Source organism: Zingiber officinale, chromosome 3B (assembly GCF_018446385.1).
Source record: "Zingiber officinale cultivar Zhangliang chromosome 3B, Zo_v1.1, whole genome shotgun sequence".
In the NCBI taxonomy this organism is placed as follows: Eukaryota; Viridiplantae; Streptophyta; class Magnoliopsida; order Zingiberales; family Zingiberaceae; genus Zingiber; species Zingiber officinale.
Window position 1 is genome coordinate 125,200,472 of NC_055991.1, and position 12,418 is coordinate 125,212,889.

General features: G+C 41.0%; 1 protein-coding gene, 1 long non-coding RNA gene and 1 pseudogene across 2 annotated transcripts; all 3 read right to left on the reverse strand.

Annotated features, from left to right (window-relative positions):
* Nucleotides 1-1,245: 1,245 nt before the first annotated feature.
* On the reverse strand, nucleotides 1,246-2,936 carry LOC122055196 (gibberellin 20 oxidase 1-D-like). The gene is made up of 3 exons (XM_042616574.1): nucleotides 2,422-2,936; nucleotides 1,989-2,310; nucleotides 1,246-1,882 (listed from the first exon to the last, which is right to left on the reverse strand). Exons 1-3 carry the CDS (start codon nucleotides 2,934-2,936, stop codon nucleotides 1,595-1,597), a joined length of 1,125 nt encoding a protein of 374 aa, XP_042472508.1. The 3' UTR covers nucleotides 1,246-1,594.
* Nucleotides 2,937-4,335: 1,399 nt separating this feature from the next.
* On the reverse strand, nucleotides 4,336-10,055 carry LOC121967595. Its single transcript, XR_006107807.1, has 2 exons — nucleotides 9,808-10,055; nucleotides 4,336-9,408 (listed from the first exon to the last, which is right to left on the reverse strand). It is a non-coding gene; the product is annotated as an uncharacterized LOC121967595 (long non-coding RNA).
* A 1,286-nt stretch (nucleotides 10,056-11,341) lies between these two features.
* On the reverse strand, nucleotides 11,342-11,917 carry LOC122055197 (annotated as a pseudogene).
* Nucleotides 11,918-12,418: the final 501 nt, after the last annotated feature.

Consider the following 12,418-nt stretch of genomic DNA (forward strand, 5'->3'; position numbering starts at 1 on the left):
TTACTACTCATCTTTTTTTCCATTTTTTCACTTAGCTACTATTCTGACTTGAGCGTCGAAGTGTCTGCACCAGGGACCCCCTCCCTAACGCGGTGACTAACGCTTTCTTCTGTCAATTCTTATTGTTACCACGTAGGATCGTTTGCGGGCTTAAAGTTCTCCACCTCCAATTCTCCTCACGATCAACAATAGTATCATCTACTCAGCATGTCATCTCTCTCAATTTTAAATAGGATCAACAACTAACTTGGCTAGGTAAAGCATGGATTCTCTACCCCATGCCCATGGTTAGGTTGGACCAAGATCCTAAGCTTCTGATGCTAGATCAGGTAAGGTGCTTGACCTACGTCGGGATTATGATGCAATAGAAAGAGATTAGATGAATTTATAAGATAACGTAGACTCAAATCTCATGTCGAGCCATCATCAAAGAGTATGAATTCACTATCATATACTCATTATAATAATATTTTTTTATCTACATTCTTTTTAATATTAATTCTCATTATTGATAGGTCTCAAAATTTACTCAATTATCTTAAAATTATATCATATTAAATAAATATGTTTTAAATATATTTTAAAATATTTAAATTATTATTATTTTTTTAATAATAATCTTGCTTATAAAAATATAAATTTTATTAATTTTAAAATTTTAATTTTTTAATAAATAAAATTTTAAAAAAAACACACATATGAGATGACCCACGTTGCAATTAAACGCGTTCAATTGTTTGAACGTGTTCAAATAGGGAGTATTATAACACTCTTCTATAATGGATGTTTAACATCAAGGAGTGTTATAACATCACTATTAACGAGAATTGTAGTTGCTCTTATAGATTTTAGTGCCAAATCGAATGTGACAGTTTGCATGGTTGTGTTCGTGCCTAGCATAAGCCATGCTGGGTCGAAATTGGGTGCATATAGACATATCCATTGACACCCCTGTTTGTTAGAAGGTTTGAGGACAAAGATTAGGAGAAAGCCCTCCCTTTCCCTGCTCTCACTTTCTGGTTGCTGTTTAGTGTGCCAGATGTGTTTGCAGAAATAGCACCAAAGAAAGAGTTTTGAAGGAAGAATCTAGTTTTGCCCCAAGATCCAAATCCAATCGTTTAGTGGCACTGTCTGTGGCCACGGATGCGACAAAGACAAATCCCCCCAAAAAATTTAGAATAGCAACAGTGGACAAACTACTGCAGTTGGGAGGATATGAATGGTATCTATTCTCCACCTCTCCATTTATATCAGCTTAGTCTCTTAACTCTTTTGGCTCCCTCCTTAATCTCCATTCCAATCTACCGTGTACCTGTCGCAACGAATTCCATTTTGTTGGTCTCCTCTGTCTTGTTTTGTTTGATTGCAAAACTGAACAATCTCTTTTTTGTTTTTCCTCTTTCATTGTCAAATTTAAATGGCGATTTACCAAGTACAGTAAATATTGCAAACCTTGGTTGAGTTCCTCTGTTTTTGTAGTAATATTATTCATTTAATTTCCTTTTGCAGCTTTATTTTTCGTCGACACAGGGAGCTCAGCAGCTTGTGAGCTTCGTACTAAGAACCAAAAATCGGATGGACGAGGACATGCATCTCACTCCGGGGTGGCGGCGGTGGTGGCGGCGATACGGAGATTGATCCAAGTGGTAAATGCGTCGAGGGTCTTCATGTCGGCTCGGTAGTGCTTCTGCGTGAACTCGAGCAGCGCAGGCCAGGTGAAGTCCGGGTACGCCTGCGGGTGGTCCAGGTCAACCAGTTCCGCCGGCGGCCGCACCAACCGGTCGTTGCCGGGGCAGAGGAAGAAAGCCAGCGATTTCCGCGGGACCTTATTGTTGACCACAGCCCTATGCAGGCAGCTCTTGTACCGTGCGTTCGACAGCGCCTACGTTATTGAGTATCGATCGTCGAATCGATCAGTGGGCCGAAGTTAATTGGGATTCGAGCTGTGACTGTTGATATATATACATAGGAGTTAAAACAGTTAATACCATGAAGGTGTCGCCGATATTGACGACGAAGGCGTTGGAGGAAGGGCGTATGGTGCGCCAGTGGCCATCGGCGAAGACCTGGAGGCCCTGGACGTGGTCCTGGTGAAGGATGGTGAGGGAGGTGGGGTCGCAGTGGGGACCGGTGCCCAGGGTGAGCTCCGGCTTCTGGCACGGCGGATAGTAGTTCAGCCGCATTATCGAGTCGTTCCCCTCGAAGAAGTCGCGGAAGCAGCGCCGGCCAACCCCCAGGCTCATCCCCAGCACCTCCATTATCTTCAACGACAGCTCGTTCATTGCCTCGCAGTACTTCTGGTACACCTCCCTGTGTATGTTGTCGTTATTAATCGCTAATTGGATTTACAATGTTTGGAAAATGAATTTTATTTTATTTTATTTTACTAAATTTGTTGATTAAAATTAAAATTAAAATCACCCCAAGTGGCAGAATTCCTCGCCCAGAGTGGTGACGAAATAGTTTCGAACGATGTCGTCGCCGCTGGGGGAGAACCGTAAAGAGAGAGTCTCCTTCCAGGGGAGCCTGCTGGCGAAGCGACCGGTGAAACTGCTGGCGTAGCCGCAGCTATCGCCGGGGCGCCTCTGCGCTCTCTGCTTCTCCAGCAGCGGCATCCCAAAGAAGGCCTCCATGCAGCGATGCGCCTCCTCAATCAGCGCGGCGTCGATGCCGTGGTTCACCACCTGGAAGAACCCGTGCTGCTCGCACGCCGCGGCCACCGAGCGCGCGACCGCCGCAGCATCGCCGGAGATAAGACCGCCGAGGTCGATGAGGGGGACCACCAGCTCCTCCTGCGAGTCCGGCGTCGGCTTCTCCTCCTCCGGCCACACGAACTGCGAGGGAATGTCGGCCCGGAGGCTGAGCACGGCGGCGTCGAACACCGGCGCCTCCGCCTCCGCCTCCGCCTTGGGCGGTGGAAAGGTGCACAAAACCATGATTTATATAAAAAGTGCGCTACAAACGAAGCACTCTTCTGGACGAAGATCGAAGGAAAGATGAGAGAACAAGTGGAGAAGAAATATTCAAGCGTCAAATGATGAGTGCGGAGAAATAGGTAGTAAAAAAGAGCGAGTGGTAACGAGAAGAGTTCAATGTGATTATGATGTGGCTTTTTACTACTCCCTTATCCGCTCCTTATATAGTGGAAACACAGAGACCATCTCTCATCATCCGCCTTCCAATAATCACTAGATCCTCACGCTACCGCCACATCTGATCGACCACCACAACATGTCTTAATTAGTTTACTCATCATAATGCATCCTTTTTTTTTTAAATATTTTTGTTTTTATCAATCATAAATGCATTTTCAAGTTTATCAGTAATGTCTGAGTTGGAAGCAGACGTAGCAAAGTACAAGAGCAGTACGATATTTCTTAATGATCTTAATTTTTAAGTGATACGGTTTTCCCGTATATGGAAATTCTTAGGGGATTTTTGAGTTTATTTGTTTGGCTGATGTAGATTATTATTGGTTAGGCCCAATGTGGAAGGACAGGGCAGTGCAGGGTAGAGCAGAGATGATTTTAGACTTTGAAGTTATGATGATTTAGTTTGCCTCTCGAAAGAGGGCAATCCCAACAATGGCATGGCTTTTCAATAACATGCAAGGGTCGGGAATGTGCGCAAACATAAATTTGTTGCTGCAGATTAAATATGCCCTTGCTGAAAGTTACTACTTCTTTATCAAATAATAAATTCGTTCATTCTTCCAAACCCTCTATTTGGATTTAGCAAATCTTTCTACGTAGGAATTATCTCCCGATCAAATAAAATAAAGTAAAATAAAATACTGGCGAGAAACAGCTTGTCAGTTTGCTATTTTTTAAAAATCATTTTGTCCTTGATCTGATGAGTATTTGATCCATACATCACTTGGTATTAGTTTTTGCATCAATACTTTACTTGTTCCAATGATAATTCACTAGAAGATGGATTTAAATTCATATAATTGTCAAATGAAAAATGTATATGATGTTTAAAAAAAAGGAGTAAAAAAACAAAAGTTAAAAAAGGGGGTGACAACATATAAGATACCCTTAAAAAAAATATTCAATAGTTTTACCAATATCATACCATCACAACGATCTATTGTCCATATCTATTTCATAGTATATGCGGCTGCTAATTTGATTAAATAGGTCAGGTACATGGGGGTATGCATCAAAACTCAACGCCAATTCATATACAATAAAGAAATTGAAAATTACAGCACTTAAATAATGTAATATTTAAATACATTATATTAATTTTAGCACTCAGTTATATATCCAATTTCGTGACAAATGTTTGTCGCGGGTATCTATTGCTTTACCCAAACTCTTCCATCTAATGACTACCAACACTAGCTAGATGCTAAACAATCTGTACTAGCACTGGTCGACACATCCATTATTCCCAGAAGAACAAAAGGAGACTGTTTCGATCATGGTATACCAAGAACTGATTTTCTTATCAGACATCTGTTCCGCAAGTCAATTGCTGAACTTTCATCTCACTGATGAAAATTAAGCACACGATTACTAAGGAAATTATTCTCAGGTGGAGCAGATGTTAAATCGGTTGAAAATATGTAGGGGATGAATCGGCGGCCTACAGAAGTTCCGCGTCTGTATGTGCAGTGCAATGGGCGACTTACGGCCCACAAACCATACCTCTGCATGGTCTCCTCCTACAGCCACTGTTCTTATCCTCGCTTCAATCTCTGTTGTGCCCTCCTTGGCCAAACAAGATAGGCGGATAAACAATACCATGCACCACCGGTCCCATCATTTGGAACACTCTCCATCTGGTCTGCTCCGAGGTTACCGAACTCACAAACGTCTCATCACCCTCGCTGTCACAGCACCAAACGTCTTCAAGTAGCATTAAATTTGAAAAGATTTGTAATGATAAACAGGAAAGTGCTATAAAAAAAATCAGGGGCATGGAAGATTCTTGGCCGTCGGAGCTAGTGGAGCCAACCTCAACCATGCACTGAGATGGAAACACAACTAAAAGTTGCAAGAAGGGAACTGATGACGTCCATAATAGCCCCACTCACTCTGGTGCCGGGAGATTTTCTTGTTCAATTTACTCTACCTATATTAGTGGATGGTGTTTCTGTACGATATGCAGCTATAAGCCAGGCGACACTGAACTGTTAATCCAAGCAGTTGAGATGTGTTGTTTTGCATTACCGACACTTGAGATGTGTCGACATAATTTCCTCTGATTAACTGATGTAATGAATGACTAACAATAGACGAATGATGACATGGCTACAATCCAAATGATTGAAGGCCCACATGGAGGGTCCTCTGGCAGGTTGAACTTTAGCATGCACCCAACCAGTTGGATGAACTCGATTTGGTCGTCTTTGACACGTGATTCGAGTATGGTATGTGTTGGAGTGTGGGGACATAAAACATGGTGAGTTCTTAATGACCAGTATGAAATTGGGCCCATCAGTACCTATTTAGAGAAGACAATGCTTAATTCTTTTGCATTCTCTCTTCAAATGGGTCTAAATGAAGTTGGCAGGTGCAGAAGATATGACAGATTCCAAATAATTTTTCCTCTGTGTGTGTGTGGTTTGCTTCATTAGAACCAGTAACCAGAATTATAATTCAAAAGCTAGAGAGAGAGAGAGAGAGAGAGAGAGAGAGAGAATGAACAAAAACAAATGTCCGAGTGGAGTCCTTAGTACACAATCTTGGCTTCCCAGTTTTTTATCAGCACCACAAAGAATTGTTCAACACCACACTGCGGTGGGCAAAGACAAAATCATGAGGGTACGCAATGGCAATCATGCACAATCAGTAAGAGGTAGGTTAACGGAGAGAAACCATGAAGGCTTCAGCCTATGCAAGATTTTGAGCACAAATTAGTTGGAAGACACAATCTTTGATTATAAATCTAAGTTTAAAGGTCAGCCATGCACGATAGAACCCAAATGTTGACAACGCCTACAATGCAGCCTCGGTAAGCGTTATTTTAGCTATCACTGCCAAGAACAGCCAAAATCTTCAGCTGGACATGCCTAGTTATGCACCACTGCTGCATGATGGTGGCGAAACTCCAATTGTAGCATATCTGTATATTTCATGTGCAGATTGTCTGTCTTCATTCTGGCACATAGAGAGGGTAGCCACATTCAAGTATGAGTTGTTTGAGTGCTTCCATGGTCTTATAAAATCCACTACATTTGTCTTGGTATGCCATAGGAAATAGTGCTTTTTGTCCTTTTAACAGTCACAAACCCCCAAGTTCCCAATGTCCCATTAGCAAAATGTTCCTAATAATTGACGCGAATGCTAGAATACAAAAAAGTTAAGCAAGTACACGTCTTGTGCCAAGCGTACTCCCGAGTGATAGGAATGCCAATTCTTGGGCCCATAAACATGGTCTTCACATGGGCCAATTGGCACGGACTGCTTAGGCTAAGCACCAATTTCCTTGGAACCAAGACAGCACAGAAGGTTATAGAAATGCATAAGCTCAAGACCTTATCATCCTAATTTTATCAATCAACTAATATACCCAGCAATCAAGATTAGAAATATTCTTTAGCCTACCAAATCAATAGTTTTCGATGGGTTCAGTCCTCTAGCTGCATAGTTTGTCACATCGACTGCTTTTTTGTGATGCATACATTGCATTGTATGCATCTGCATGGATTGGACTTAGCAACACAAGACAAGTGGAAAATATTTATATTAAGGCCTTTGGATATGAAGTGGCCGCAGGCACTAACTGATTAAACTTTAGCCAAGGGAGTGGAAAGAGAAATAATTCTTAACTTGCCTATTATTAATGCTTTATGGAAGACGGAATAATGAGAGAACCTATAGCACCCAAGTCATCTAACCACATCACTCAGTTAACAGGTAATAAAAATGGGTGGCAATGTGGTATTATCTATAGGACTAAACTATTTGGTTTAGACTCACAAATTCTTGTTCCTGAAAACAAATCTCACAAACCTGAAAACAGACAGTTCATAAAAAATTAACTCATTTACAAATTAGCAGAGAGGCTAGTGAAAGACAGTTATTTGGCTTGTCTCGGTCAATGAGATTCGTGTTTGGTTTAGGGGTATGGGAATCGGAAATTGGAATGATTTCCTTTTGTTGTGTTTGGTTAATGGGAATGGGAATGAAATCCAAATTTTTGAGAATGGATAAAACCTATCCCTCTCCTCAGGTTTAATATTTCATTCCAAAAGTAGAGTTCTTTCAACTTCCAACCAATTTCAACTTCCAACCAATCAGATTCATTGAGATATTCGTCGTGTCGATAGTGATCTTCAAGGTCACAATTTGGCTGAGATAGTCATCTTGTGAAGCTTCTCGGCGCTGAAATAGTCAAGGCGGATGTGGACGGAGAGGACATTTTTTTGAGAGATGAGAGGGCATTTTTGAGAGAGGAGGATATGGACGGATGGTGGTCTACAATGGATCCTTCTCCGGGACCCCACATGACGGGAGCTTCGTGCACCGAACTGTCTTTTTTTTCCCATTTCAGAATATCAAACTAACCAAACACTGTATTGAAATAATCATACCCATTCTCATTCCAGTCTACTATCAAACCCATTCTGATTCCTATTCCTACAGCACAAACCAAACGCCACCTCAGAGTTGGTTTTGAAAACAAAACGCTACTTCAGAGTTGGTTCTGAAAACAGACAACTATAGCATACCACCGGAGTTGATGGAAGAGTAATGCAGGTTGGTAAGAGGAATATTGAATTTTCCATAGCCAATCATGTATTTTTTTAAGGGCATCTTCAATAAAAGGGGTGTGTTTTGGCAAAAAGCATAAGTGGACACCATGTTTCAGTGGGCTGTTTGAAATTTTGGAACAAGTGGATGTTGTGGCATACAATTTACCATGTCTTTATTAGGACTTAGGAGCGTGTAATATTATGCTAAGGAAGCACATCTCTGTTCGATACAAACAAATTAAGCCTGATGTAAGTGTTGAGGAACAATTTAGTAAAAGTCCAGGACTATAAGGAGCATCTGTATTCTGTTGAAGTACAAGGTGTCGGTGCTATTAGGTTTGATCTTTTGACAAAGATTTACATTAGATCATGATGATTTGTGATGAGCGTGCAGTGCAAAACACTTGCTGGTGAGCATTGCGGGCGTTTAATTGTCTTACTTGCAATAACTATGTTGTTTTGCTTAATAAGTCATGACATCAAAATAGCTCAATGCTTAAGTGTAATATCTCTGTTTTCCCATTTTATAAATATAACTACATCAACAAGCACAAGGTTAGAATATTTCTCAAACATATTCTTTACCGATTTAAGATGATGAGTGAAGTTGTGTCTCATATCTAAATAACTAAAATTCACTAATATGTGATCATCATAAAGAAATCCTAAAAGGAGATATCCTCATTAAGCTTTCATATCCCACAAACTGAAAAATATTCTCTATATGCAAAGAAGATTTTTGTAAAGAGTGTACACACTATCCAAAATTATTTTAAAAATACAAAGATAATTGTTGGATAATAACATATAGACTACAATATCATTACACAAAAGTTCCCGAAGTGCTTTTCACTTGATGAAATCACAAGTCTAAACCAACCTTCTTGCCTTAAGAGAAACATAAGCATCAAGACATTTCTCCAAATTCACCAAAACTTATAAACATATTAAGTAGTCTAGCTAGGTTTAGGAAATTTCTATGTTTTACCATCTTTCTTTTTATTATGATGTCTTTCTTTGCAGTACTTCTACCTCAAACCAAGTTCTAAATCAACTAGTCACTTATTTTACTAATTGAACCCTAATAATAGTGTTGAAGAACCTAATGTGGCAAAAGGCGATTACGCTCGCCCCCAGCGCCACGCCAACCCACCCCAAGACCAACACGAAGGAGGTAAATCACGATAACTTTGCAGCAAGTGGGGGTTGGGGTGTTGAAATGCGAGTTGCAAGGATTTACGCCCCGCCAGCCCGAAGTTCAAAGTGTCAATAGCAGGTTGTCAATAGAATTGTGAACAAAAATATTTGCAGCTCTTTAAATAATCTATATTACCATTTGGTTATGCTACTTATATTTCAGGGTTAAAGTGACCTAAAGTCCTGAAATCTAATGGCTCCATCTAAAACTTCCACAGTTGGATAACTCAATTAAGATGATATGCATTTTAAATTTTGATACCAAAGAAGTGAAGAACAACCTATAATTGTATAAATGAAGATTGAAACGTATGCATCCTGAATCTCTTGTTTCCATTTTGGTTTACTTTACCTTGTCCAGTTAAACCATATCTTCAAATGTCTTCTTTCTCCCACAAAATTGATATCCTCAAATATTGATTATTGAAACTCACAACTATGATAGGGCCCTTACACTTCTTTGGGAAAACCAATTGGCTTTTTTAGTTTTCTTGTAAGCAATCCTGACAGAAAAAAAATATATAATTCCATACCAGAAAAGAATTTCTTATGAATTCAATTCTCAGATCAGGATTTAAGTGATAAAATGAAAATGCAAACTTCAATTTTTTGTGTTTAGAAACATAGATAGTTGTCATATGGCTCTGTTACTTGGCCTCTTATGTATAGCCTCCATATTCGTGTGACACCCGAAGAGGCAATATAAAAAGAACAAATGCAGTGCAACTAAAAGAAATGCACCGAAAAATTGAGAAATTTCTACTAATAAGAACTAAAATGCAATTCGTTTTCAAGTAGGCTTGTTTCTGGCAACCCTAACCCTATTCGGGAGTCGCATCAAAGGCATCAAAATCTACCAACGCATAGAATACACAAGGAAGAGATGGATTCTCACTGCGTACCTTTTCTGATAGAGCAGCCCCTTCTCGATCTCAAGAAACAACAAGGGTCCTTCTTAGGCAAAGAATCAGAAAAGACGGCACGATTAAACTGAGAGAATGAAGACCTTCGCAGAGTTGGTGATGAAACGAAAATATTTGGCGATGCCGTCCGTCTGATCGCAAACAGCAGCGAGGAATGTGAAGGCGTCGAACTATCGAAACTATGGGAGAGGACTGAGGAGTAGAGGACCGGAGGTTGTCTGACATTGCGATGTAGTTGACTATAGGGTCGAAACTGTTTCTTTATGCGGAAATATTCGTACGGATCGTCACCACACATTTTCCATACCAAAAATAAAGAAATAAGCGAGGTCTACGTTTGGTCAACCAGCTCCAGTACACAATCTGGTTTGAAGAACCGCAATGACCGACCTCTTCCGGTTCAAACCGCAAAGAGAGAGCCACGTGTGTGGTGGGCACTCTTAGGCTATGTTTACTCTAGACGGTGGATGAGGAAAAGAAAGGAATCAACGATAGAAAGTTGTCTTTGGAGGAAGAGAAAAGTAAGGGTGAAGAAATCTTTTCCTTTGCCTACTTGTTTATCTTGATAGAGGAAGGTGAATATTTATGATGTAATTTTATAAATAAAAAAGGGTGCATGCGTCATTTTTTTTTTTGTACATAGTGTAATTTTGTGATTTAAAAAGGATACATGCGTCATTTTTTTGGTATATGGTGTAATTTTGTGAATGCAAAAGGGGTACATGCGTCATTTTTTTTTCCATCCGTTGCTTTCCGTCCGATTTTGAGATGATTGATTTTGGCTCCAAAATTATCCGCGGATGGATTACATTACTTTTCCTTCGGAAAATTTTAATGAAGTAAATGACGAAAACTTTTCCACCGTAAAAACTTTTCTTTAATTTTACTTTTCACTCTCCCAAATAAACAGAGCCTATAGTCTTATTCACTATAACGGCCGGTCCGTCCGTCCCAAATCGATACGGCTAACAGCATCTTTAACGGTTAGAATTCTATAAAAAATATTTTTTATAAGAAGCGCACTGCTGCGACACGTATGGGCAACGCACGTGAATCTGCGCCAGCGTCGATCGTCCAGTGACTTCATTCATCGTGTTAATTCGAGAATTTATCAACATAAAACAACCTACAAGCACGATTGACATCTGTTATATTTGCTGAAATTGTTATAGTGTTCTAATTAAATTAAAGTAATTGTATGTATATATTTACATTGTACTCCGGGACAGTACGGTGGTTAAGAAGATATTATCATATGAAATTTTAGAGAACATATTCTTCCCATGTTTTAACCCCTTTATTAATGGTTAGTAGTCAGTATCCTAATTTATTTTCTTCGTATTAGTCTAAGACAAATTAGCAGGTGCTGGACGAACAAATCATCCTTTACCATCTGTATATATTTACATTATTTTATTCTTAAACTCGACGTCAACAACACGTAATTGGAGTGATCACAACAGTGTAGTAGAGTAGCTTAATTGACTGTGAATTTTGAGTGACGCACGTGATCTCAGGCGTCGACATCGCACTCCGAAGCGCCGAATGGAGGTACCGGGCCGGCATTGAGTCCGACGAGCACGTCGCAGCGAACGCGCAGGCTGTGCCAGCCGCTGCGGAAGGGGCCGGACTTGAACCGGGCCCGGCCGAGCACCACCAGCCGCAGGGCCACCAACCCGTAGGCCTGGTCTGTGGCCAGCCCCCAAGCGACGTCAGCCATCACCGGCACGGGCGCCCTGCTACCTAACACGGGAGACACGGAGACCTCGCTGCGGCGTTCCTAGACGAGTGGCAGGAGAGGGACCGACGGCGTGATGGGCTGGCCTCGGTGGGCGGCGTAGGCAGCGGCAAGGCGGTCGTAGGCGACGGAGGCGCGGTTGTTGGGGTTGCGGATGCGAAGGGTGAACTGCATGGCAGTGGAGATGGCGGATGGGGTGGGTTGCAGGGTGATGATGGAGGCGCTGGTGATGGAGAAACGGGGGTGGGAGGGACGGTAGACGAGGTAGAGAACGAGAGCGTTTACTCCAGCGAGGAGGAGGAGACGGAAGAACATAAGGCAGAGGACTCGGCGGCAGCGGTAATTGGGCATGTAGGGATCGACCTCTTCGTCCCTGTGGTGCAACTTTGGAGGGGGAGGGGGAGAGGGAGAGCGGCGGGTTTCCGACGTGGTGGGTTTTCGTAATTTGGCGGAGTGGAATAACAAATTGGAAATAATGAAAAGGAAGGGAGAGACAGGACCAGGTAGCAACGGTAAATTGCTGAAAGTGAAACTGAGGAATTTTTAAATTAAAAGTTTTAAATTAAGAGCAAGTCCGGTGCAAAACTCATTCAAGAAGAGTCTATCGTACGTCTTTTAAAAAATTATTTTGAGACTTTTAACTTAATTAAAAGTTTAAATTAAACTTCCATTAAATTTAGAAGAAAAACATATAAGAATTTATACGGTGCGTAAAAGAGAGATCTGATAAAATTAGAAATTCAAAAGTTAAGGGGATATGGAGTTAAAAGTCAAGGAGATATGACAGTCAATAGTCAAGAGACCGTGACAATTAACCGTCAAGGAAAGGCGGGAATCAAACCATTTCGTATC

Excerpts from the sequence above, each read along its gene's own strand:
- LOC122055196 (XM_042616574.1), bottom strand. The coding sequence starts at position 2,936 with ATGGTTTTGTGCACCTTTCCACCGCCCAAGGCGGAGGCGGAGGCGGAG. Across the intron at positions 2,311-2,421 it reads GAGGAATTCTGCCACTTGGG|GGAGGTGTACCAGAAGTACT; the intron begins GTGATTTTAATT and ends CAACATACACAG. Across the intron at positions 1,883-1,988 it reads ATATCGGCGACACCTTCATG|GCGCTGTCGAACGCACGGTA; the intron begins GTATTAACTGTT and ends TCAATAACGTAG.